This window comes from Catharus ustulatus, chromosome 11, assembly GCF_009819885.2.
Source record: "Catharus ustulatus isolate bCatUst1 chromosome 11, bCatUst1.pri.v2, whole genome shotgun sequence".
NCBI classification, from domain to species: domain Eukaryota; kingdom Metazoa; phylum Chordata; class Aves; order Passeriformes; family Turdidae; genus Catharus; species Catharus ustulatus.
Window position 1 is genome coordinate 19,847,140 of NC_046231.1, and position 26,921 is coordinate 19,874,060.

Genomic DNA, 26,921 nt, shown 5'->3' on the forward strand with positions numbered 1-26,921 from the left:
TCCCAAATATCCAATGTAGAATTATTCCCAAATATCCAATTAGAATTATTCCCAAATATCCAATGCAGAATTATTCCCAAATATCCAATGTAGAATTATTCCCAAATATCCAGTCTGAGCCTCCCTGGTACAACTGGAGGCTGATTGCTCTTGCTCTGTTTTTTCTGGGGAGAAGTGAAGGCTGTGCTCCCTCCCTGGACACAGGGAACTGGGGGGATCAGCAGTGTGGGCAGGGCAGGGCAGGGCTGTTTTAGCTCGGAATTCCTGCATGGAGCAGCTCAGGGATGTTGGAATTTGAGCTGAGCCCTCCCTGGCTGCAGGGCTGGGGGCAGGAGCTCGTTCAGTGCCCCGGTGGGGCCGTGCCAAGGCAAACAATGACACTGATAATCGCCTGCAATCTGTTATTATATTAGCAGCAGCTCAAAAACCCTAAAACCCAATAATCTTCTGAAATGCAGCTAATCCCTGGCAGTGCCAGCGAGGCTGGGCTTGGCAGGGCCGGGCTGGGGAGGGCAGAGCAGCGAGCAGGGGGTGCTGGCTGCCTTGGCAGCTTGGGCACGGCTCAGGGGCAGAGCTGTGCCAGCAGCAGCAGCCCTGGGTGGGTACCTGGCTGCTCTCTGCAATCCCTGCCTTGGCTTGGCTGCCTCTGACCCTGTTGCTAAGTTACAGATCTGCCTTTCCAGCAGGCTCCAGCATCCTCTGCCACCCACTCCCCGAGCAGCTGAATCAGGCTGGGGAAAGAACCCATCCCCAGCCAGCCACGAGCTGCTTTTCCCCCTTTTATCTTCCAGCAGCTCCACAGAAAAATCTCCCAAGGGGTGCCCAGCCCTGTCCCCACTCCATCCCAGGAACAGGAACCTGGGAAAAGCCTTTGGACCATGCCAGGGCTGGGATGCAGCAGGAACAGCTGAGGATCCCAGAGAGGCCAAGAAATAGAAACCACCCACGTGCTGCCAGCACTGCCTGCCCTGGTGCCAGCCACACTCTCACTGTGGCACCAGGGATGGGGTGAGGTGCCAGGGGAGGTTTTCCTGCCCAGTGTCCCACAGAAGGATGTGCTGGAGGGGTGGCTGCACCCCCTGATGTTCCTGGAATGTTCAGGATGGGCTCCAGGTGAAGCTGCTGGAGGGGTTGAAGCATTCCTGGGCTGGGGCTGTGGGGTTCCTGCAGTGCTGTCCAGGTAAAATCACTGAATTCTGCCATGGTTTGGGTGGGAAGGGACCTTGAAGTTCATCCCATCCCATGGCAGGGACACCTCCCACTACCCCAGATTGCTCCAAGCTCCATCCAGCCTGGCCTTGGACACTCCAGGGAGTTCCCAGGAGCTTCACTGGGTCCAAATAAACTCAGGAAAGGTTAACAGAGCATTCCCAAAATTCTGCCTGAACATGGACCCCTGTGTGCTGGCCTGATGTCCAGGACAACAGAAAAAATAATTGTGTTTATTGGGAAATATCCTGTGGACACTTCAAACCATCCCCAAACCCCAAACCACTCTAAGATCCCATATAATTTGATATTTTGGGATTTTCTTCCTTTTCATTGACCACCTGATAAAACAACCAATTTTAGTTCTGTTTTTAAGGTCAGAATTCCCATGGGATGATCCAGGATCCATCAGGGGGTGCAGCCAAGTGTTTGTTTGGCAGCTTAAAAATCCCTCCAAGGGTTCCTTTAAAAATCCCTCCAAGGGTTCCTGGGCACTTTGGGAGGTGGAAATTGGGATGTGCTGAGGATCCATCTAACTCCTTTCCTTCTCTTTCTCTTGCAGGGTTCAGCTCCCATCCTGGTAGTCATGGTGATCTTACTAAATATTGGAGTCGCCATTTTGTTTATTAACTTTTTCATCTAATTCAAGACTGTCTTGTTTGCAAAAATAACAGTTACATGTATGAATGGGGGAAAAAAACAAACAAACAAAACAAAACAAAACAAAACCAGAACCAAACAACAACAACAAAAAAAAATCAAAGGGAAAAAATCATAAGTGGAACTGTCCTCGACAATTTCCAAGTCTTTTCACAGAAGAACAACAAATGATCGAGTCTCACTCACAGTTTGCCTTTTTTCCTGGGTAATGTTTTTTGGATTTTAGCCAAAATTCTTTGCTTGTATAACACTATGCTGTGTGGCATGGCAAAATGCTATCAACACTCTGCCCCCCCAACACTGGGAAGGATGAGAAGGAATCCCAACAAAAGGAAAAAAACCTCGTTTCCCTTCTCCTCACCCCCCCAAAAAAAAAACAACAAAAAAATTGTCTTTGTAACAACAGCAATGAACCCCAAAGGGGAGATGGGACCATGGGGAGAGTTTGGGTGGAGTGGGGACGGGCTCTGGGATGCTCCAGGCTGAGTTTCCCAGGGAAATCCACAACAGCTTTAATGAGAAATGGGAGAGAAAAGCAAAACCAGGCTTTTCACCCTTTGGAAATGCAGGAGTGCTGCTGTGGGGAGGAGGAGAGGAGCACAGGGAAGGGATGAACCCTGTCTGGATGGGGAAATGGGAGAACAGGCCCCATCCTGATCCTTGTTTTTAAAAGACAAATTGGCTTTTTGCAGAATTCCTCGGGGCAGGGGGGAACAGGGAACACGAGGTGTGAGCAGCAGCCCCAGCACCCTCCTGCCTTCACTCCTCCTCCCCAGGCTGCTCCTCACCCATGGCAAGGCTGGAAAAGCACCCAGAGCTACTTTTCATTCACAGCCAATTTCTCCTGGCTGAAAATTCCCCCCCAAAAACCCAGCAGCAGGGATGGAGCAGCTGAGGGTGCTGTGCTGGTGAGGAGCATCCAGCCCATCCCAAAAACGGGCACAGGGGACAAGAGGGCTCAATTCCCATCATCTGAGGATGACAATAAAACAAAAGCAAGCCAAAATCCAACTGTTTCTCAAAGGCACCTGGGGAGGAGCAGCTGGAGCATGTCCCAGAGAGGAGGGAGAGGGTGGTGGGTTTGTCTCTTACATCTTGCTGTGGACTGTTTCAGACATCATGCTTGGGCTCTGAGCATGTAGTATTTTGCACTTTGTAATGCAGGATGTATATTCCAGCTTCCAACATGTCCCTGTATTAAAAAAAAAAAAAAAAAAAAAAAAAGTAAAAAAAAAAAAAAAAAAGGAAAAAAAAAAAAAAAAAAAAAAAAAAAAACCAAACATCATTGGCAATGGCAGCCTCTAAGGATGTATTTTCTTTCTTTTTTTTTTTTTTTTTTTTCTATGTCACTCAATTTGTTCGTTTCTACCATCTTTGTACTATGCCTGCCTTGATTTCTGTCCCCTCCCTGTCCCCACGGATGAGCTGCACACTCATTAAAGATGCCGTGTCCCTGTTCTGAGCTGTCCTGGTCCCCATCACCCCGCGTGCTCTCACAGCTCCCCTCCCTCCCCACAGCTCCACCACCAGCAGCACATTTGGGATTTGGCAGGGCCAGGGACCAAAGGCCACCCTCGCAGATTTTGGGGGTGAGACCCTCGCAGATTTTGGGGTGAGACCCTCGCAGATTTTGGGGGTGGGGAAGGAGGGACGAGCCCTCCTCCACATTCACGTCCAGAGTTGTTGGATCCAGCCCGGACTCGTGGACTCAGCTTTGCTTTGCTTCTGTTTTAGCTGTTTCTCTGCTACCTTTTCAGCAGATTTCTTATTACACTGCACTGGATTGCTATATTTTTAACCAGAAATAAACTAAGGATTAGAGCATGTGCCAGTTAAATTCAGTTCTTTTCCTTACATGGTCTGATTCCCTCCTGTCGCAGTTCTGCTTCCTCTTCTCCTTCCTTTCCCTTTCCAGGCACAGGGCTATGGGTGGACAGGGGAAAGGATAATTTTGAAATTCCACTCTCCACAGTAACTGTCCATCATCTTCCCACCTCTTCCTTTTTTTGTGTTGTTTTGGATTTTCCTTTTGGCTCCTTAGTCATCTTTTTTTTTTTCTTTTTTTTTTTTTTTTTTTTCCCGTCTTCAACGCTTGCTGCACACTTGAAATGAACCCAAAAAACATTTTGGGATTGCAGCCTTGGGAATTCACCCCTGGGGTTTGGAATTCTGCTTTTACTCTTTGGAAAGACTCTCAAGGATTTTTTTTTTTTATTTTTTTTTTACACAAAGGTCCTGTCAGGAGCAGGTCAAACAGAGCAGACACAGATATTTAAATATCTGTAAAACAGCACCAAAATGCCTCTTGTTATCCAGCAAATAAAAGCACTGGTGGTTTCCTGACTGGATTTTTCCCACTGGTGCCTGCCTAATTATTCCTGCTCTTGCCCCTGGACCAGCATAAATCCAGCTTGGATTTTTCAGCTCTCTGTTCCACTCATCAAGCTGAGTTTTGCTCAGTAGGAAAGACAGCCACAGACTGATATTAATTGGCTCCCAACCCACATGGTCCAAAATAATGATTCCTTTCTTAATCCTGGGGAGTTGAGCCATTTGTCTCAGTCCTGGGCTTTCCACATTTGCCCAAGGCCAGAAATATTCCTGAGAAGCAGCCCAGAGAGGGAGAGGTAATTCAGTGTATTTACCTGGCTCCTGCAGATCTACCCAAACCCATGAAAATGCCCATCAAGGTGGGCCATAAATCCATGGAAATTATCCAGCCCTGCTGCTTCATGTCCAGCCTGGCAGCTGCACTTGGTCACTTGAAGGTTTGGATGATTTTTGGTTTTTTAGGCTGCACTGCAAAGGGGGAATTTGGGAAGGGAAATTTGGATCCCACCTGTGTGAGAGGGGCTGGTCCAGCACTGCATCCTTGGGAGAAGAGAGAAGGAAGGAAGGGACACAAACCAACCCCCTGTGGCACTCAGCTGCTCCCCAGCCCATCTGCTGTCTGGGTTTTGTACCCAAAGCCAGATCCCAGCACTCTCCAGAGCCTGAGATTGCAGAGATGCCGAGCTGTGGCAGGAAAACACATCCCCACTGCATCACAAGGGGAGGAGCAGGCAGGAGCAGGGTGGGATCCGCTCTCATTGAGACCTCAGCACTGATTACACCCAGCAGCTTTGGCAGGGATGGAAAGCAGGGATTTCTGGGATCTCCTGAGCTGGGGCTGAGGGGTTTGCATGGAACAGAATCCTGGCACTGGCAGCTTGTCCTGGGTTAGGGAACAGCTCAGCTCCTCACTGACTGCAGCAGTTGTAGGATCATGGAATTGTGGAATGGGTTGGGTTGGGAGGGATTTTAAAGCTCATCCTATCCCAGACCTGCTGTGGACATTTTCCACCATCCCAGCTTGCTCCAAATCCCATCCAGCCTGGCCTTGGACACTCCCAGGGATCCAGAAACAGTCACAGCTGTGCCAGGGCCTCCCCACCCTCACAGAGTGCCAAATCCCCCAAAACTTTGCACAGCAAGATGTGATTTTACCCAAGGGAGAGGACAACAGGGTGAGTGACTGAGCAAGCACGAGGATTCCTTCCTGGATTAAAGATGAACAGGAAATTCTTTGTTTTCACCTTCCCCAGCCCATCAATAAATGGTTTGTTTGCACCTCTCACCTGTTATTTTGTGGGGAAGGTCCCTCCCTGGCAGACATGTTTTCACCTCAATTAAAGCTCCCTGTCAGCTCTGTTTAATCTTCCTTCTGTCCCAGTTATCCCAGTGGATCCCAGCCCTGCTCTCTGGAGAGCTGCAGCCCTGGGGATGGCCCTGCCACAGCAACACCCAGGGCACCTGGAATTCCCTGCAGCAGGCCAGCCAGCCCTGGTGGCACCTCCAGGCAGCACTTTAATGCCATCTGTTGTCCCCAAGGACACAGCACTGCTCTGCTGGCAGGGAAGGGAGGCCTTGAGGAGAGGGGCTGGAAAAAACTCCTTGGATCAGCTCACTCCTTCCTGGCCTCAGTGGGGGCTGCAGGTGGATATTTCACTGCTCATGAGGAGGTCACCTGCAGGACAGATGGGTCAACAGGGGGAAAACTCAACTGGGAGATTCCACAAAGGAAAAACTACAGTGAGCATGGAAAAGGAGGAGGATTCTGTGAGTGCATACCACAGTAAGGCAGGAAGGATTCCCAGGTTTTTTCCAGGCACCTCAGAGCTGCTGGTGCACTTCACACTGCCTGCAGAGCTCACAGCAGGACTGCAATCCCTCTTCCACACCAGGAGGAAAACAAGAACAAAAGTTGGGATGGAATTTATTGAGCAAAACAAGATGATATAACCAAGTTTATTGTAGGAAGCTCTGGAAGATCCTGGCCCCAGTCAGGAATTTGGGACCAGTGAACCATTGTCATGTGCACAGTTTGTCTGGACAACCAACTTTGGAACAACAAAGCCAGTGTTGTACAGCCCAAGCTCAGCAGAAGAAGTGCTTGGACAGCAATCCTGCTCCTCAGGAGCCTCCCACAGCATTCCCAGAGCCAGAGCAGCCCCAGAGCATCCCCCCAGGATGGTCAGAGCTGGCACAGGATGGAGCCAGCATGGACACCTGAGCTCAGCAGGGCTCCCCACTGCTCCCAGCACCTTCCTTCCCTCCTGGAGCAGCCTCAGGACGTCTGGATGGCATCTTCATAGAAAGTCTTGGCCATGGCATGAGCCACCTTGAGCACCTTCTTGTCCTTGGCCTCGGGGCCCATGTGGCTGCGGGCCAGCCTGAGCCAGTACTGCTCTGTCCTGGCCTGGTACTGGGGCTGGGGCTCCCCAGGCTGCACTGCTGGGTGCTGCTGCTCCCCTGGGCAAAGAGGGACACACACAGCTCACACACTGCTCACACCAGCCAGGCCACAGCAGTGACAGTCTGAGAATCTACCAGTAACCAGGAAAATGTCTCCTTTATTCCAAGAGCAATCAATCAGCAAAGCTGATCCTGCTGGAAATCTCTCCTGGATGCAGGGAGACCTTCCAGGCTCCCAGCAGAACCAGGCACTGCACTGAACCCCACCCCAGATTAGTATGGAGACAGCATTTATCAATAATTACCTTCCTCATCTTCACTCTCCTCTTCAGAGCTCTCCTCTTCTTCCTCCCCTCCCTCTGCACCTTCCACATCATCATCATCCTCCTCTTCACCTGACTCTGACTCCTCCAGCCACTCCTGGGTTTCTGTGATGAGGAAGAGAAGAGAGAGAAGAGAGAGAAGAGAGAGGAGAGGAGAGAGAAGATAGAAGATAGAAGAGGGAATTAAGGTGGAAGAGGGAATTAAGGTACAAAGAGACAACCCCAGGAGATGCCCCCAAGCCCTCACTGCCCTGATTCAGGGTGACAAGCCCTGCAGGAGTGGACAAGGCTGGCACAGCAGGATTCCCAGGATGGCTCATGTCACCTCTACAGCTCTTGGGTTTCCAAGTCACAGATCAGAGCTGACTCTGTGACCCCTGGGTCACACCCAGGACCCTGCACTACCACACATCCTCTGTGCAGGGAAAACCTGCACTCAAACACCCCCAGCTGATTTCCCCCCCCCAGTGCTGCTCCCCTGAAGGCACAGGGAGCAGAACTCACTTGGATCCATGTCCAGCAGCACCTTCCACTGCTCCATCCTGTGCAGGTCGATGCAGTGCAGGTCACTGAGGGTCACCTGGCGATCTCCCACCTCGAACATCCCCCCATAGACATAGAGCACCCCGTGCTTCACTGCCACCATGGCACTGCAGCGTGGGCATGGCTCCACAGGCTGCCCCAGAGCTCCACCTTCCTCCTCCTCATCTTCCTCCTCTGAGCCAGAGCTGTCCTTGTCTCCTGCAGCTCCAGGGATCACCTGCTTGATGGTCATGACGGTGCCATCCTCTGCCACCACCTCCTTGACGATCTCCAGGGGTCCCTGGGGGGGTGGCAGCTGCAGCTCCTCCTGCCCAGCAGCCTCAGCCTCAGCCTGCCTGCCACGTCTGCGCCTCCTCTGCTCTGACCTGGGGCCCTGGGACAGCAATGAAAGCTTTGCTGGGAACTGCACCCAACAGCAGTTTGGACAAACAGCGTGGATGCTGCAACAATTCCTATTTTTCATCACAATTTTAAGTTTCAAGTGATCAGTGCAATTCTTCCTACAGTTTCTCCCAGCCTGAAACAAGGAACAGTGAAGATTCTCCAGGATTTGGAATGTGGAATTGCTTCCTGTTAAGAGAGGAGCAGCTCTCCTGCTCCCAGGTGCCACAAACACACAGAGGCCACTGCTCAGTGCCAAGGGAAAGGAACCCACCATTTCCTGAAATCACAACAATTGCTGGGTGCTAAATCACAGCCCATTACCAGGCAGCACTCCAGGTCTTGGAAGAACTCTATGAAAGGGCTGGAAAACAATCAGTTGGGGAAGGATGGAGCAACCAGCTGAGAGGCTGTTTGCCTGTTATTATGGGATTGACTTCTCTGTTTGGAGAACAAAGGCAGGAAGGGGCAGAGGGAAGGAGAAGTTTGCACCTCCCTTGGCCTGTGAGAGTGGTTCAAACACAATCAAAGAGCTGAGCTGAGTTCTGAAGCTCTTGGAGCCAAGGTTAACATTTCATCTCTTCTGCTAGCTCATCAGCACTGGGGAGAAGAGGGAGGGGTTTGATCCCAAAATCTCTTCACAGCAGCTTTTAGTGAACTCCCCTCATGTCAGACTCATGTGGTCTGGAGTGGGCTTTCAGCAAAACTCCAGAAATATGTTCTCAAGCTGCTTTGCTTCATTTTGCATCCCACAATAATGAAGCAGCCTGATTCCTGCAGGAGAGGGATTGCTCAGGGGCACCCTGAGCTACCAGAAACACAGGATTCCTTCCAAGAGAGAAAACTGCTCCATCCCTGCAGTGTCCAGCTTGGAACAACCTCATGGAATGTGGATTGAGAGAATCTTTAGGGTCCCTTCCCACCCAAACAAGCAGTGAAATCTCCAAAAGATGTGTGAGATACTGAAATCCCTGTGTTTAATCCAGACCTTGAGCTGTGCAGGGAACCAGCGGTTCTTGCCGATGTCGTAGAAATAAATGTCATTGAAGAAATCCCCCTGGATGCTCTCCTCCTCCTCCTCATCCTGCACCCCCCCAAAGAGCAGGCAGCGGTTGTTGGGAGCAGCAGCCACAGAAAAGCCAGACCTGGGAGGGGGTTTCACTCCAGAGGGGCTGAGGCGACTCCAGCTCCACCTGTCTGCAATGGAGACAAAAAGTGAGAACACAGAGAGTCCTGCCTGCCTTCAGAATCCCTGCCTTGCTTTGGACAGCTCCATAAAAATATCTGGGTTTTTTTGGGGTAACAGCATCTCCAGGGTGTTTTCAGAGCTTGCTGGAGCAAGGAGACTCTTGGAAGTGTCTGCACCTTTACAGGAGCCTGATCAGAAGCACCAACAAATGTCCCTCAGTTATTCCCTGGAGCCCTCTCCACCTTTTCTGCCACCCTGCACTGCTGCCTTACCCCCAAAAATAAACACAAATCATCCCCCAAAGTCCCAACCAGGCTTAAAACAGGGCTCAGCAGCAGGACAAGAGTTGTGCTCTATCCCTCTGCTTCTCTCCAATCCTTTCTCCTCTGACCTCAGAGCAAATCCCTGAAATGCAGGCTGGGAGGAGAGCCAGGCCCTGAGCTTCCAAAGGAACTGCAATTCCAATAAGGTAAAACTATAAATAGGAATAATGCAAACAGGGCCTGGAATCCAGACAGTGCTGCTGACCAACCCTCCTCCCCAAATCCCATCCCAGACACTCAGGTTTGCACAAATCAATCACAGTTTGAACATTTTAGAAATTCAGCTCCAAGGAAATTGCCCCATTGCCAGAGTGAAGGAGAAAATGAGAGATGGAATTCCTACTGCAATCCAAAATAACCAATGACCCCCAATCTGTTCCACAATGGATCAATCTGTCCCACAATGGATCAATCTGTCCCACAATGGATCAATCTGTCTCACAATGAATCAATCTGTCCCACAAGGACTGGGCCCCATGGAATGGGCACAGCCTGGAGCAGACAAAGAGCTGAGTGATCTCTCCCTGTCCCCAGCTCAATCCATGAGTCTCCCACTGGATTTTCTCTCCCTTCTCCAGCTGAGGAGCCAGGAATATCCCACCAGAGCAGAATTCTGCAATCCCAAAGATTTTCTGTTGTGGAACAGGAAAGCACTGATCAAAATGTCCCACAAACAGGAATTTGGAAATGTTGTTTTAATTCCCTCCCACATACAAACTGAAAAACAAACATAATCACTAAAATCTCTTTTCTTGGATTTCTTCCTGAGCCAACACTGGGGCACAGAGGTTATCCCTGAGAGGGGAACCTGGCTCCAGGTTTTCTGGTGTGTTATCCCAAGGAAAGGAGAGGATTTCCAGTGCTCACCTTCCTCCTTGCCTGCCCCTTCAGCCTTCAGCAGGAACATATCTGTGTGCAGGGTGCCTTTGTCCACATCCTTCTTGATTCTCTGCAGGGAAAGGAAACACAGGGATGCTCAGGGGAACAGCTCCAGTGGCCACATCACACAGGGGATCCAGCTGAAAATGCAAACTCTGGGACTGGGCAAGGAGAGGCCACTCTGGAGCATCAGGCAGCTCCAAAGCAGGGGATCCAAAGCAGGGGATCCAAAGCAGGGGATCCAAAGCAGGGGATTCAAGGCAGGGGATCCAAAGCAGGGGATCCAAGGCAGGGATACTCCTGTGATGTGCCAGGATTCCTGCCTGAGCACCAGGAAGGGCTCTCCAGGCTGCAGCACAGATTTCTGGGGATTTGTGGCTGTATGGAGACTGCAGGATGCAGGAATAAATTGTCACAGGGGATTAAAACCAACTGCTTTGCAAACAAAGGAAGGATGGGCAGCACTGAGGAAACAGAAGAGCCAAGGTCCTGCCTTCTACTCTGCCCCAGACAGGAGCAGGTGCTCTCAAGGGGCTGATTTAACTCCTAAAAAAGAGATTCCCACTCCCCAAAGTGGGACATGACAACTTTGCAGGGCTTCCAAGGCCCTCTGGAATTCTGCCTGGATGTGGAGCAGCTCTGATCTGCAGTGACCTCACCACCCTGTCACCCCCTGAGCCAGCACAGGACAGGCAGAGGTGACAGCTCTGTCCCCTCTGGTAGCTGTGACAGCTCTGTCCCCCTGGCAGCTGTGACAGCTCTGTCCCCCTGCCAGCTTTGCCATTTGGGGTCCCACACAGCCCTGAGCACAGCTTCACCCTCCTGAACAGAAACCCCACTGCCATCCCTAGAGAAGGCAGCAAGGACAAGGTGAAAGCTCAAGAAGCAATGAAATGGCAGAATTTCAGTGTGGTTCCCCTGCTCCTCTCCCACTGCAGTGCTCATGGCAACAGCAGCATTCCAAGGCAGCTCTGTGCCACACCACTGCAGGAGATGTGTTCATAAAGTCATTATCCACCCATCCCTCATGCCCAGCTCCTGTTTCCTTGTAATTCCCTTCCCCTGGGGCCATGGCACTGCTGGGATGAGGAACTCTGCTCCCAGGATGCCAGCAGGGCATCCCAGGGCCCTCAGGAAGATGAGCTGCATGGAGACCACAGGATGCAGGAATAAATTGTCCCAGGGGATTAAAAGGTGCAGCCCTCAGGGTGAGAGTCCTGCTGCACACCTGCACCTGGCAGGTTTTGTTGCTCAGGGCCTGCTATCCAATTCCTGGGAAAGGTGCTCAGTTCTGAGGGAGAACAGAGCTCCAGGCTCTGCACAACTCCACCCAGGTGAAGTGTGAGGAGCACAGCACTGCATGAGAGAGCAGCTGGCTCCACAACCATCCAAGCTGTGTGCAAAAACCACACTCCTTTCTGCTGAAAAGCTCCCTGTGTGTGCAACATGACACAGCTCCCTGGGCTCAGAAAACCCCCATGAGGTGGAGTGGGAGTCAGGTTTTGTTGTCACAGACACTTCCAGTGCTGGAGAGATCCATCCCCTCCCAGGCAGGACAAATCAGCCCTGAGCAAATCATTCACAAGAGGTTCCTGCTCCCTAAAAACTCAGTGCTCTGGAGTTGGAGGTGTTTGTTTCCAGCACAAGGCTGGCTGGGATATGCACTGTGGACAGCCTGGGCTCTGCACATGCAGGCACAGGGGGAGTTACAGGAGCTTTACAACCATCAGTGAAAATTCCAGCTCTGCTGACAGACTGCAGAGAAACTGAGGCACAGAGAGCTTGAGAAGTGGAACCAGGATCTTCCATGTGCTAAAAATGTCTGATAGGAGATCAACAATGTCCAAAAACATCCAAAGAGCAAAAGTGTTTTCAGCAGGCAGAGCTACAGAGGGAACCAGTCCCACCAGACCTTCCAATTCAGGCACTTCCACATCTTCCAGCAGAATCCCCTTCAGCTTTGTGATGCCTGCCACTAAAAAAAAAACCCCAAAACAACAAGATCCCCACACCCCAGCCATCTCTGGCATCCCAAACTGTAACTCCAGCCCTCCCCTGTAGGCTGCACCTGCAAGGTGGAGCAGCAGCAGCTCCAGCCCCTCTGTTGCCTAGCAATGGAGAGGCCTTGGTGCTTCACAGAGCCCAAAATGCAGCTCACTGCAGCAAGCCCCATCCCCAGCACAGCAAAGGGCTGAGGACATCTTCAGCATCAGCAGCACAGCAGCTCTGAGCTCCCCTGGGCACTGTGAGCTCTGCTCTAGGCAGAGCTGGCAGCACCCACACCATCCCCTTCCTCAGGAGATCACAGAAATTCTCCTCATCATCTCCAGGCTGCTGCTGAAACAGGAGCAGAGGCACCACTGTGCTGAGAATGCTGCTTTTGGAAATACCAGGCAGCATCTCAAGGCACTCCCACCCTGGGAAAGCTCCAGGTTTGCTCAGGAAAATCCACAGCAAAGGTGTGTGGGACCAAGGACTGGCTCTGCAAGTCCTGCAGGGACTCAGGGAGGTCCCTTCATCCTTTCTGCCTCTACTCCCCCAGCCAGCAAAGACACTTTTAAATCCAGGTCCCACAGAGGGAATTCAGCTCTGGACTGACATGGTATTGAGAAGACACTCTCCACATCACTTCTGCAAGTTGAGGAAATCAAAGCAGCACCAGAATTCTGTTCCTGCCTTCCCTGCCCATCACAGGACAGCAGTCCTGCCATGTCACAGCCTCCTCCAGCAATGTGACAGCCCAATTATGTTCCTAGTCAAAAAGAAGAGTTATTATGATTTCCTCTCCTGTTCCCTTCAAGATTTCCCATCACATGTGTGACTTAGCCCTTAGAACACTCTGCACTTGATGAATGGTGCTTTGCTTGGATATTTGCCTGGTTTCAGGTGTAAAAATGTCTTCACACTCCCCCAAATGTCTTCACAGCACCCCTGACTGCAGTACCTGTACTGGAGACAAGGAGTAAGTCCTGTCCTGGAGCTGTAACTCCAATTAAGTATTGTTTTCTCCTTGTCTACCTTCTCCCCAGAGTATCCCAGGCAAACACATTTTCTTCACTTCAAAGCAAACCCAGACACTCAGCTCCACAATCAGCTCTAAGTGAAGACACAATGAGAATTAAATAGCCACACATTAGCAGAATTGGGTCTCTCCTAGAGGGGCCATATCCTGCTGAATTTAATTTTCAGGAGCATGCTGAAGGCTGCAGAGAAAATTCTGTGCAGAGCTTTGGTCAGTTTGTGCTACAGAAGCAGAGCCAGGCAGGAATGGCCCATCAGAGAGAAGCACAGAGCTCTCTACATGACAAAGGAAGGAGATTTTAAACATCTATTAAAAATCTCTTGTTTTAATGGAATGGCTGTTCTGCTTTAGTGGAGTGTCCTAATGGAAAAGCTGTTTTCCAAGCTGCAGAGAACTTCCCTCAGCTCTCATCCTTGCCCTGCTAAAAGCTGAGGGCAGCTTTGCATTCCCCCCATCTCTTTTCCTTCATTTTTATCAGTGGAACAGAACCAACTGCAAACACAGGACCAACTGCAAACACAGAACCAACAGCAAACACCGAGTTTTCCATTCCATGGGGCACCTGGAACCCAACTGCTGCAGGAGAGCTCCACAGCTGCTGCTCCCCACCCTCCCTGTGAGGACACAGGACAGAGAAGAGGACAAAGCCCTTGCAGTGGAAAAGGCTCTGTGTGTTGTTTGCTGTTGAATCCAGCACATCTGATGAGGCAGAGCCCAAAGCTCAGGCCCTGAGCAGGCACAAATGCTTCTAAATATACAGAGAGACCAAATCTCCTCTCCCTGCTCCCCTCCTTTGTTCATTTATTCCCCTCAGAAGAACAAGGTGTCCTCCTCCCCTGCTGCCTTTCACGGGAGCAGCAGGATCTGGGGCCTCTGCCTGCATTCCCAACATGAAAAGCTTCTGCAGGAACCTTCTGCTCACTGAAACCCTTCCTTCCTGCAGCCCAGCATGGCCACAGGGATACCTGCTCACTGAAACCCTTCCTGCAGCCCAGCATGGCCACAGGGATACCTGCTCACTGAAATCCTTCCTTCCTGCAGCCCAGCATGGCCACAGGGACACCTGCTCAACGAGGAATGTGCTCCCTGGAATCAACTCCCAGGATCAGCTGAGCAAGGAGCAGAGCAGGGGGAGCCTGTGCTTGTCAAAAGTCTTTTTTGGCTTACTGAGTTTGCCCCCTCACCTCTGCCACTGATGGCACAAAATAAAAGTCTCCTGGCAACTGCTGCTTTGAACCTGCAAGTGCTGAAGCACAAAGGAATACCTGAGATTGCTTTCAGTTGCCAAAAAAATGTCATTTCTCCCAGCTGCTTATTCCTCCCTCAATGATACCAATTCTTTCTGTTGCATTAGAACAGCAGGGAAAATAGAGAAATCATCTGAACCAAGATTAGCCCCTCAATCAGCAGAACTGCATGAAAAAAAAGGCAGAATTAGAAAATTCTAATGGCTGTTTTGGTTCCCAGCCTGTGGACAACACCTGGCTTGGCACAAAGTGTCCCCTACCTGTTTGGAGTAGCCTCCATAGATGATGATGTTGCCCTCAGGGGTGGGAGTCATTTGACAGCCAGACCTTGGAGCAGGCCCCATCCCTGCAGGAGCCAGCTTGCTCCAGGTGAAGGTGTCCAGGTTGAAGGTGTACACATCATTGTAGTAGATGAAATCTCTGCAGAGAGCACATTTGGTGATGGGGACACTCAGGACAGGATAAAAAGCACTTCAGAGCCCCCACTGCAGGGGTTTATCTGACAAAATTCAGAGGCCAAGAGTGCAGGGCTGAGCTTTGGCTGCAAGGATGGGCAGCTGCTCCATGCTGCAAGGATTTCTGCCACTCCTGAAGACTTTAAATCAAAATCCTTTGTCTTTCTAACACAAAAATCTAGTCCAGTCCCAGTCCTGCTGAGGATAATCCTCCCATTAACACCCTGCTGGAATTTTGTTGCCTTTTTTAAGGATTCCCAGCAATCCCAGCACCCACCTTGCACTCTCATGGAAACCCCCAAAAACGATCAGCTGCCTTTTGCAGGCCACCATCCGATGTCCACTCCGTCCTGAGGGCCCTCCTGGTGCCCTGAAACACAAAGAAATTCCATTTATCAGCAAAACCCCCTGTCCTGCTGGGGACTCAGGACATTTTCATTGAAGGCTTTGGCAGCTGAGCTGGCTGAGCTCAGCCTCTCCTGGAATTGGTGACAATTGGGAATGTGGCTGCCTCAATCCTGTTTGCTTTTCCCCAGAACAGGATGAGGGCTCTTCACTCTTGGGACTGCACACAGGCAGTTTTATTCCTAGAGATAAACCACCCTAACAGCACCCAAAGTGTTTTCAGGGATGACTCAGGAGCTGATTCTTCAGGACAGTTTAATGAACAATTGCAGGGAAGCTCCAAACTGAGATGTTTTCTCCAAGCACCAGGAGACAAAGGCTGGCTCTGACATCCCCCTCCCTCAGTGTCTCAGGAAATCATGTACCCACAACACCTTCACTCATCCACCTGCAGTTTGGGAATGACACCAAACCAGTGACAACACCTCAGGAATTACCCAGATTTCCTCAGGAACAAAGGCACTGCAGCAAAACAAGTCATTATCATCATTGTCATCATTATCCTACTGAAGGAGGGCAGGGATAGATGGGATGTTGGGAAGGAATTCTTCCTGCACAGGGAAGCTGTGGAAGTGTCCAAGGCCAGGCTGGATGGGACTTGGAGCAATCTGGGATGGTGGAAGTTGTCCCTGTCCATGGAGGGGGAGGAATGGGATGGGATTTAAGATCCCTTCCAACCCAAACCATTCCATGATTCTGTGACTCACTCCATGATCACACACCCAAAAGCAGCCACACATTCCTGTTCTGCTCTTCCAAGCTTTCCTGACCTTTCAGTTAAATGCGCTGCTTCCATTTCCAGAAACAAGCAACACCCCCTCCATCTGTCCCATCCAAAAAGCTCTTGAGGACCCCATTCCAACATGGATTTTCCTTCCTTCCTTCCTTCCTTCCTTCCTACCTGCCTTCCTTCCTTCCATCCTTCCTACCTTCCTTCCTTCCTTCCCTCCTTCCTTCTCTTCCTTTTCTTCCTTCCCTTCCTCCTTTCCTTTCCTTTCCTTTCCTTTCCTTTCCTTTCCTTTCCTTTCCTTTCCTTTCCTTTCCTTTCCTTTCCTTTCCTTTCCTTTCCTTTCCTTTCCTTTCCTTTCCTTTCCTTTCCTTTCCTTTCCTTTCCTTTCCTTCCTTCTTGGAATCCTTCCTTCCTGGAATCCTTCCTTCCTGGAATCCTTCCTTCCTGGAATCCTTTTCACCCACAGCATCACACAAGAGACAACAAAAACAACCCCAACAATTTTCCAACAAAGCCACCTCCAGGCCAAAGAGGGTTTGCTGTGTGTGCTCTCTGCCTCCATGGATGAATCCATCCCATTTTCCCTCCCAAAATTCCCAGCTGGCAGCACTGAGCCCAGCAAGACTCCTCCAACAGGCAGCCTTAAGGTGTGGAAGTGATTGCACACTCAGAACCTAAACAATTCAAGTTGAAAACAGCAAAACCTAAAGGCACAACCCCCCCTGGCCACACTTGGAGTGGCAGCAGGGAGCTGGGGATGTGGTGATGGATTTCTGTGGAGAGAGAAAATGAGGGCCCTCATTCAGCATGGAAAATGACAGCCTCACCCCAGTGATAATGAGAAACTCCACCAGAACAGCAGCGTTGGGGGAAGACTGAATTAATATTGATTGCTTGGACTCTTTATGGAGGTTTTTCCAAGCATTTACTGGATCTTTAAGTATCACCCTGCAGAACAGCACCTCTGGTATTAATTTCATCAAGATCTGAAACCATTATTTTCTCTTGCTGTAACAAAGCTCCCTGTGTCATTATTCCAAAGGATGGCACTTTGTAAATCATCTTTTTATTTTTTTAAGGAGAGGTTGAATTAAAACCCAACATGAGCACTAAAACTCTGTTCTCAGAGAATATCTTATGCCTTGTTTCTCAAACAGCTTTCCTCCAAGTTCAAAACCAATTCAGGTTTATTCATTTATGTGTTTTAACAAAGCTCCCACCAATGTAGATTTAACTCCAAGGCACAAATGGCAGAACCTCATTCCCACTCCAGGATTTTCCTGCAACACAAACTCTTCCCTTTTACCTGCTTCATGCTCTGGTCCCAAAGAAACATTTTGGAAATGGTTTCCCAGACTCTGTGATTAATGCTCTATTTCATGGGGTTGACACCAAAAGGCAGACATGTGGGAGGGAGCTGTAAATTCTCCAGACTTTTTTTAAAATAGATGAAAAACTCTGGCTAAGGACTGGCTCTACACATGTACAGCATGAGGCTGATCTGAGCTGCTCCACAAGGAATTTTCTTTTTCTGTGGATTTACTCTGGGACTTGTAGTAACAAACCAGAGCTGAATTCAGTCCCCAAATTCATGAATTACTTGTCCCAGTGGTTTCAGCCTGCAGGAGCTGCCTCTTCATCCAGGTGAAGCTTGGGAATGCTCAGTAATAATAAAAGTAGGGATAAAAGAACATTCCATCACAGGGGCACTTGAGGACAGAGCATTTTTATCCTGCAGAGGAGCTGAATTCAGGATTTGTGTTGTTTCACCTGGGAATGTCCCAGTCCTGGGCTCAGTGGCACACACAGATCCTGGCCCAGGTCTGGACACTCAGGTGGAAGTAGAGAAGGGAAAAAAAATCCTCAATTCCAAACCCTTGCAAAGCCAATCCACAGTTGTACAGCTGGATCCTGATCTACCAAACTCATTTCTGGCCTGACAATCTACTTGATTCACACCAAAACACCCTTTATTTAATCACCTTCTACCTGCTGTGGCAGCACCTGATTTTTCTGGTGAGCAAGGAGAGGCATCCAACCCTGTGCTGGGCAGGGAGTGCTCCAGTTAAAGAGCCACTGGTGAAACTGGGGAATTGATAGCACCACACAGCACCAAACCCTGCAGGAAGCATCAGCAGCAGTGCAGGATTTCAGAGAAGGCAGCTCCAGAGGAGGGATGTGGCAATTCCCAAACCCAATTCCCAGGGATGTCTCTCCCTGAGGGAGTGCACTGGGCCACACAGAGCTGAGTGGGAATGTTCTCTGCAGGAAGGAATCAGGCAATTAGGTTAAACTATTGCTGCTGCAAGGGTGACAAACAGTTCATGGACTGAGGAAACCTCGTGCATCACACACAAGATAAGGTGGCTGCACTAAGTCAGAGTCAGCTGCTGGCACAACTTCTAACAGGCTGGGATTTGCTGTGTTTGGATCATCTTTGTGCATGCAAAATGCAAGGGAACTCAGCTAAATCCTGCTAAATTTAGCAACTTTTACCTCTGTCAGGCAGCCTGGCACTGCTGTGCTCTGTGCTAGGAGAAAATGGAGCTGTGCTTCCCCAGCACTGGGAAGTTGTCACAGGCATTCAAGGTTTTCTGTTCCCAAGTGTTTCAGAATCAAACCCTCACAGCACCAGGATGGTTTGTGGCAGGAATTGTAGGCCAGGAAGGACAACAGCATTGTCTGGGATCTGAACTGTGGGGTTGAATAAGCACATTTCCTACAATTCCATGTTAGATCACAGCAGGGTCATCTTGGACAAACCAACACATCAAACCACCTGGGATGGGGCACCTGTCATCCTTCCTATGAAAAAAGAAACTTTGCCTCTCTTGTCCAGACATTTCTTCATGAATAATTAATTTTATTACTTTATTATTTGCACTAAAATGGCATTTCCCAAACCCCACACTAGTCTGTACCTGGAATTTACTCAGGTAACACTGGCAGCACATTGGATACATGGAATTATTCCTATTCACCAGAACCCTCCTCTCACACAAATACAAACATGAGCAGCCAAAGCAAGGAGCCAAAGGTTAAAGAAACATCAACAGAGGACTTTGGGCCAGATCCACTGAAAATATTTACACCTTCATTCCTGTCACAAACTTTTGGCACATGTTTCCTTTGACAGGCCTGAATTACTGCCTTGTTTATCCCAAGGAATCTCAAGGCAACAAATTCTTTACCAGTCACCAGGAGTGCAGTTGGGTAGATACAAACTGGTTTCTCCAGGCATGTTAGAACTGGGAGATCCTTGCACTGGTCTTGTACAGCCCCCACTGGAGGAGCCCAGGAAAACAGAGTTTTGGATATCTGCACCTGCCAGGGTTGGGAACAGAGAGCTGTTCATGACATTCTTCCCTTTAGTTCAGCAACACCAAGGCACACACCCACACCCCAAAAAATCAGGTATGAAATAAAACAGTTTTGTTCTCAACAGACTTGGAACATATCTCTCATTCCCCCTTCTTTCTGGAGGTGTCTTCTCCCCTTTGAGCATGGGCACCTCTGGATTTAAGGGAGAGCTGGGAAATCACAGCACTGCAGCAGGAATCAAACTTGAGACCAACACCCAGGAGTCACTGAACACCTCAGGGAACACTGAATCCACATTTCAGTATGATCCAGACATCAGGGCCCAGCACTTACTTGATCTGCTCCCAGGTCTTGGTGGCCAAATGCAGGACCCAGAGATCTCTGTAGTGGTAGAACTGCTCCCCGTTGGGAGAGGCAAACTCCCCCCCAAAGATCCAGAGCTGCCCCCCAGCTGTGGGCACCACAGCTGCCTGCAGGAAGGAAGAGCTGGGTCAGAGCAGCATTCCAAACCTGCACACAACTCCCAAACCCAAGGAACAGCAGCAGCTCCCTGGGGATGAAGGGAGAATTTGGATTAAAAGGTGCTCATGGTTTAGTTCACCTCCCCTAGGGCAAGGGAAAGCTGGCCAAGGAGATGGGATCTTCCCAGAGGAGGTGGGAAGCTCCAAGTTTCCCAGGAAACATCCTGGGATTAATGCAACAAAAATTGTTCAAAACCAAACAAAAGAAAACATAAAACCCCCACCCCATACAGAAGGAAATGTGCAACATTTGGACAAGAGGAGAGACTATTACTGCTTTGTGTCATAGCAAAAAGGGTTTTGGTTTTTTTTTTTTTTGCACAGAGCAGCACCAAAACACCTCTGGCATGCAAGATGCCAGTTAAAAGCAAGAAGAGCAAGACTCCACTAAAATTATCTTTGTTAGGACCAAGGAAGAAGGAAAGAATCCCAAGAAGGAAATGCTGTGGCTGTGCAAATTTCAATTTGTGTTTTCTCCAGGGCACCCATCAGAGTTCAATATTGGATGAGCTCTTTCCTCACAAGGTTTCATTCCCTTCCTGTCTCTCTCAGCAAAAAAAAGATTTTTAGTCCACATAGGACCATGCCCTGCCATAAACCAGCCCAAACATGAAATGATGAAATAAGAAAATCCAGGGTGTGCTTTGAGGCAGGATGTGTGAGAACATGAAGTTACCTGAACAAAGGGGATGTGTGCCTGAATTCCATGGGCATCCAGTGCTTAAAAGCTTAAAGGGAAGGTTTATGCAACAGCCTGCTCATACTTGTGGGTGACCTTTCCAAGAGCTGGCTTGAAATTCGTGACAAACCTTTCCCTTGAACAGCTGCCAAACCCTGCCCATAGCTCCTCTCACCTCAGCTCCAACTGTGCATTGTGTGTCAGAGACCAGGGATGACAAATAAAACTGCAAACATGCACCTGGCACCCACAGAAACTTCTGTTTCACTCTGAGTTATGCAGTCAATATAAAGCCCCAAAGAAGACAAAGCAGTCAGCTCATGAGGCTGAAGTGTGCCCTGTGAAACCATCATGAATTATCAGACAGAAGACACTGCTGAAGCAGGATTGCTCAGTTTATTGTTGCTCTGATCCAGCTGCAGCTCCTGAGCTGCTTCCTCTGGATTGAGCTGCTCGACAGCCACCTGCTGGCTACTGGAATTTAGCTGCTGAAACCAAGCTCTATTTTAAACAACACCAAGTAGCCCAAAAATCAAGTCAGAATCTTTCAATTCAAGGACAGAAAGCTCAGAGCAAGACTGGCATTCTGTAACATAAGGGGATGTGAACCTAACTGGGGTGTTGGGTCTTACCAGGGAGCTTTGGGATGGGTAGGAAAAGGACATTCACATCCTGAATGGCAGCTTTGGGAAGGCACCAGTCACCCTGCTGCAGCAGGTAAGAAAATCTATCAGCTGGTGAGGGCCAAAGACCTGCAAAAAACACAAGTCTTTGGTCCAAGTTCTACTGTGCAGGTGCTCACAGAAGGGAAACAAACCCAAATGGTTCATGCTCACAGACAGCCAGTGACCTGGATTTGTGGAGCAGAGCCCAAGTGCTCCCTGCTGGCAGCACTGGCAGTGTCTGGGATGTTCATGGATGCAGGGCTGTGGCCATGAAGGGAACAATGGAACTTTGGTGAAATCCCAGTTGGAAAATTCAGGGATTATGGATTTGAGCTGGTCCTTGTATAATGCAGCAAAGAGAATTCATTTCTAAAGGATCTCCCACCTAGTTCTGCTTGAGCTTTGCCAAATCAACAGAGAAAACCCCAAATCTTCATTCCACACTGAACACTTCCAGAGGACACCCAGAGCACCTTGGACAGAAAAGCTGAAGTGACACCACTAGCAGCCAATAATGAGAACAAAGAGAGGCGAGAAACCCTCAGGAGGTGAAAAAACTCAAACCCTCCTCCCAAATGACCTTTAGAACAACCCAGCTGCTGCTGTGGCAGCCAGAGCTTTACCTGGTGAGCACAACGCCTCGGGGGCGGGTTGGGGATGTCCAGCTTGGCCCAGCTGTTCTTCCTGATGTGGTAAATGTACAGGTCATTGTACAGGTAGGTCTGTGACAGGAGAGGAAACAGCAGCTCAGCTCAGCTCTGCACAGGGGGATGTGGGGGAAGATTGCAAAGCACAACCTCCTCAGAGGGCAGGGAGGGAGGACAAGGAGATCCTGCACTCCCCTGGGTTGGAATGTTCCTTCCCAAACCACTTGGGACAGCTTGAGATACAAGGATTTCAAAAGATGGAAACAACTCCAGAGCAAAAAACAGCTCCAGGTGGTAAAAAAAAGCAGAGTTAGCTCAGCTCATCCCACTGGTAACTCTGAGCTGGCCAAATATCACTGCCAGGCTGGAGTTTCCCAGGGCAGTTTGTCTCCACAATCACCACTTGCAACCTGCAGAAATTCAGGAGAAAAAAGAGTGTTTGCTCTCATCTCCAAGGCAGCCAGCAGCAAAGGTGCAGAAATATCTTGTTTGGAGAAGAGCAAGAGATTCTTCACCAGTTATCCCAAATGAGGGGCAGATATGGCTACAATTAAGTCTGGAGAAATTATGAAGCCCTGAAATATTGATGCTGAGACAATCACTCTGACTCCTTAATGGGTTCCAGCGTGTCTCCTTCCTGCCAACTGCTCAGCCATGAGACAGAGCCATGGCAGAATTAAAAGGCTATTTTGCTCTCTTTCAGGGACAAATACATATTTTATGACTCTGCCTTGAATTTCCCTTCAAATGAGAGCCGTGCAAATTACAGGAAAAGGAGGGAGGGGGGGATAAAGAAGAAGAAAATGAAGTATACATTACTTTTTGGCCATTGAAATATTCACCTCCAAAAAGGATCAGCTCGTCTCTCTCAGGGTGAGCACAGAGGGAGCAGTTCAGCCTGAGAGAAAAGTGGATGGAAAAAGCTTAAAACCTTAAAAACCTGAACCTTGGAGCCTTTAACTCAGGCACCAGCACCTCTGCCCTCCAGCCCCAAAGCTCTCTCCATCATCTGCTGTGATGTTCACCCCAGGGTTAAAAACTTCTCCAGAGAAATTAATTTCTTCCAAAACTTCCAGCAAGATGAATTGGGCACTGTCTGAGAGGCTCTCCTATTTCAGGAGCACACGTTACTCTGTGATTTAACTCCCCCTTTGACGTGAGCTCCTGAATTTTAATGTGGGGTGGCAGGAACAAAAATGACTTTTATGAGGGCACAGAACTCTGGGCTGTCTCCTCCCCATTTATCTGTGTCATTATTCTGCCCTTGCTGCTGCTCACTGCTCTCCTGAATACCCCAAATTTGTGAACCCCACTTAACAAAGTGGTTTTTACCTCATGAATTCCCTTCAGCCTTCTAGTCCAAATCCAAAACTTCCTCCTCACTTTTATTTTCCCTCAAAGCCCTGAAATCTAACCCTGCTTTGCCTGGATTTGATGCCCAAAAAAGGCTTTTAGTCTCTTTTTAATCATGAATTCCAGGTGTTTCAGAATTGCAGATATCAGCTATACCCTCCACTCTTGGGGAAAAAAAATGTATCAGTAAATGTCACTAAAAGCATCCCCAACTGCTCTACAAGTGGCAGCCAAAGCCTCACACAAATTCTCTCACCTGGGTGAAGGAGGTGGGCAGGATGACTCAATTACTTGGGTCTTTTTAGCATCCAAACTTTGGAATTCTGCTATCAGGGCTTCAAGATCCTCCTGGAAAATAAAACCCACACATGAGCAGCTTGACATGCACAGAAGCACACATGAAACCAGCACTCACTCCCACTATTTCCCTTTTTTAAAAAAAGAAAAATGACTGAAAACTCTTTTATATCCCAAGAAACCTCGTGTATCTTTATTCCCTTCCAACTTCACTCAATTAAACCCAAACTCTGCTCCCCCAAACCTGACCAAGGGCAGAAGCAGGGAGGTTCTGAGCCAGCCCCACTGCTCATCTCCTCCCTTCAGGCCACTTTTCTGAAGCTGTGCTCCAAGCAGGGATTTCCAAAGCTTGGGAATTTTGCCTCTGCAGCTGGAATCAGCTCTCCCTGCAGCCAGATGTCTATAGGGGCACTGCCACGCCTTTAAGCTTTCAATTAGGCCATGAACACCACGTTCTAACCAGGGAAAAATTATTGGTTTGAGGGTTAAACACAAGCAGTCCCTGTAGGAGCGCCAGAAACAAAGATTCTCATGAAAGGGATAAAGGGGATGGAAAGCAAGGAGGACTCATAAAGTGTGTTTTCTTCTTTTACACCTGTCATACACAAGGGATCTGAGGGCATCTAAGCAAGATTCTGCTTAGAATTACAGTGAGGGATTTTAAATCCCATCGTGTCGCATGGGCAGGGACACCTTCCACTACCCCAGCCTGCTCCAAGCTCTGCCCAAACTGCTCTGGAACACTCGCAGGGACGCCGGGGATCCCTGAAGTTCAAGGAGGTTTGGACAAGGCTGTGACATCTTCAAGGGATGGGGACGGGATGATCCAACCCACGGCTCCCTGATCCCCCTTTTCCCTCAGGATCGGCTCTTTGCTCCCGAGTGTCCTCAGCCTTCCTTCCCCCTGCCCAGAGGCCCCGCTCCCGTCACCTCCTCCTTCTTGGCTCGGCGGGACACCTTCTTCTCCAGCTTGGCCAGCGTCTTCTCCGCGCCCTTCCCCTTCTTGTCACGCTTCCCTTTCTTCCCCATGCCGGCGGGGACGGGATACCCGGGATCACAGCGGGATAACAGCGGGATAACAGCGGGATGGGGCCGGGATACGCCGGGATCAGAGCGGGATGGGGTCGGGATCACAGCAGGACGGGATACCCCGGGATCACACCGGCATCACGCCGGGCTGGGATACCCCGGAATTCCAGCGGCATCACGCCTGAATCACACCGGGATCGGACCGGGATACCCCGGAATTCCAGAGGGATCACACCGGGACCACGCCGGACCGGGATACCCCGGAATTGCCCCGCGATGAGGCCGGGACGGATCCGCTCCCTGTGCCGGGCGGCAGCGCCCCCTGGCGGCGCGGAGGACTGATGGCGGCCCCTGAGGCAGCGCTGCCGGAGCTCCGCGGGTCGCGGCCGCTCCGAGGCGGCGGCAGGAGCCCCGCAGGGCCGGGGAGAAAGAGGGGTTGATGCAGCCCCACACAGCCCTGGCACGGCTGGGACGCGCTGGGGGTGATGCCCGCCCCGAGTAGAACGCGGAGCCCACAAAATGGCCCCCTCCCCTCACACAAAATGGCCCCCCCTCAGGGGAGGGCAGGCCGGGCCGGGGGGAACAGGGACAGCACGGACAGCAACGGCCACAAACTAAACACAAACTAAAAACAAATTAAACCACAAACTAAAAACAAACTAAACCCCGAACTAAACCACAAAATCAACCACAAATTAAACCACGAACTAAACCACGAACTAAACCACAAGTTCCACCTCAGCGTGAGGGTGGCAGAGCCCTGGAGCTGCCCAGTGTGAAAACCACGTTTTATTGTTTTGGTAAGATTTAAAAGGTTTAATAAAAAGACAACACACATAAAGCAAAGGGTTAAAACGGCCGGGTGCTTGGCAAGTTGTTTCGGGAACGCTTTTTATAATACGTTTTATAATACATTAACTTGTTGCATATTTATAGTTTTTTATGCATAGTTTAACTAGTTTAACTTTTTTTTGAGAACTATTTAGCATGGTTATTTTTTGGGTTTGGTTTTTTAGAGTATGCATGGTTTTTGGTTTGTGGTTTTAATTTTGTTTTTATTATTTTTTAATTTGGGTGGTCGTCCTGGCCTTTTGTAGTTGATAATTGTCAGTGTTGATTATTGTTATGTTAGCTGCAGGGTTTTTATTACACATTTACAGGCTGTTATTTTAACTAAGCAGGTAGCTTAAGCCTACTATCTCTAAAAAAAATTATGCTTAACTTTTGCTATTAGGAAAAAACTGTATTTATACAGAAACGCTATTTTAACATTATACATGTAGCATTTATTTCAATAGTTGCAAAAAGCCAACAATGTGTCATGCACTTATAACCCCAGGGAAGTTTTTGGAATCTCCCTCTCCAGGGCCATCCCAAACCCACCTGGATTCGGGCTGGTGACAAAGTGGGGATCAGCCAAAAGTTGGATTTGATGATCCTGGAACTCTCCTCCAACCTCAGTGATCCTGGGATTCTCTAATTCCATCACCTGAGACGTGAGCCAGGCCTGGGGGAGGCCCTGTGTGGAAATAAAATAAAATTAAACAAGCAGAATTCCCCAGGGGTTGTGGCATTGTGCAAGTGGTTTCATTTCCAGCTGCAGGCCTTTGGGAATGGGGTTTATCCAGGCCACTCTCCAAATCCTGAGCTGTTGGAGAGCTAAAAGAAGTACAGGCACTGTCAGGCAGTGCCAAGCAGCTGCTTTTCCCTCAGAGGTGAAGGAATAATGATTATTTACATGGTATTTCACGCAGATGCTGAGCCTAGGGAAAAATTCCTGGGAAAACACCTACTTTGAACACCTAAGGGTATAAATAGGGGTTGGAATGCACCTTTTAGCTGAGAGTTCATCCCACTGCACATCAAAATTGCCACCATGGTTGTTTCTTAGGGAGCAGAAGGAATAAAATAATTCCATTTTTCACTGAATTCCCACAAAACCCCTCATTTCCTGGAAGCAGGGGGGTTTCATCACCCCAAACCAGTGAGGATCTCCACTGAGGTACAGTTCAGCACCCACTGAGTTATCCCAAACGTGCCATGCAATTGCAGGATGGATCCTTTGCTGTGAACATCCACCTGCTGTTGAACCTGGGATCAACAGGGCAAAACACAGCCCTGGAGGGAAGAGCTGGGAAAGTTATTTTGGGGTTGTGACAATGCACAGCACAAGCAGCACTTTGTTTTTCTGTTTGTTCTGAAAACATTGTGGTTGCAGCTCAAGCAGTGTGTCCGTGTTTATGGGCAGGAAGGGGAACAGAAATTCCAGAGGAACAGGACAATTGCAATTCCCAGATGTGGGAGCTCTG

General features: G+C 49.4%; 2 protein-coding genes and 1 long non-coding RNA gene across 7 annotated transcripts in view; 2 read left to right on the top strand and 1 right to left on the bottom strand.

The window, feature by feature from the left end:
• JPH3 (junctophilin 3) overlaps positions 1-3,695 on the top strand; it is a 53,098-nt gene extending 49,403 nt beyond the window's left edge. The window contains exon 5 of the mRNA XM_033069405.2: positions 1,772-3,695. Within this exon, the coding sequence (XP_032925296.1) occupies positions 1,772-1,852 (81 nt within the window). The 3' untranslated portion in view covers positions 1,853-3,695. The remainder of the gene's footprint in view (positions 1-1,771) is intronic.
• On the bottom strand, positions 2,749-24,890 carry KLHDC4 (kelch domain containing 4). 4 transcript variants are annotated; one of them, XM_033069407.2, is made up of 13 exons: positions 24,514-24,890; positions 23,543-23,634; positions 22,753-22,831; positions 21,910-22,008; positions 19,755-19,891; positions 15,243-15,335; positions 14,771-14,930; positions 10,230-10,311; positions 8,839-9,047; positions 7,431-7,842; positions 6,909-7,031; positions 3,725-3,792; positions 2,749-3,061 (listed from the first exon to the last, which is right to left on the bottom strand). In XM_033069407.2, exons 1-13 carry the CDS (start codon positions 24,610-24,612, stop codon positions 2,987-2,989), a joined length of 1,728 nt encoding a protein of 575 aa, XP_032925298.1. In that variant the 5' UTR covers positions 24,613-24,890; the 3' UTR covers positions 2,749-2,986. The 4 variants fall into 4 exon arrangements, with proteins under 4 accessions (XP_032925298.1, XP_032925299.1, XP_032925297.1 ...); XM_033069408.2 differs by lacking the exon at positions 3,725-3,792; XM_033069406.2 differs by lacking the exons at positions 2,749-3,061; positions 3,725-3,792 and adding an exon at positions 6,402-6,660.
• A 100-nt stretch (positions 24,891-24,990) lies between these two features.
• Positions 24,991-26,166, top strand: LOC117001494. Of its 2 annotated transcripts, none has more exons than XR_004419062.1 (2): positions 24,991-25,412; positions 25,957-26,166. It is a non-coding gene; the product is annotated as an uncharacterized LOC117001494 (long non-coding RNA). The 2 variants fall into 2 exon arrangements; XR_004419063.1 differs by having other exon boundaries at positions 25,979-26,166.
• Positions 26,167-26,921: the final 755 nt, after the last annotated feature.

What these genes read in the sequence shown, in the direction of transcription:
- KLHDC4 (XM_033069406.2), bottom strand. Translation starts at nt 24,612, where the DNA reads ATGGGGAAGAAAGGGAAGCGTGACAAGAAGGGGAAGGGCGCGGAGAAG. An exon ending in TGCCCACCTCCTTCACCCAG is followed by an intron (nt 22,832 to 23,542) that starts GTGAGAGAATTT and finishes CTTTTCTCTCAG; the next exon opens with GCTGAACTGCTCCCTCTGTG. An exon ending in GCTGCTGGACATGGATCCAA is followed by an intron (nt 7,032 to 7,430) that starts GTGAGTTCTGCT and finishes TCCTCATCACAG; the next exon opens with AAACCCAGGAGTGGCTGGAG.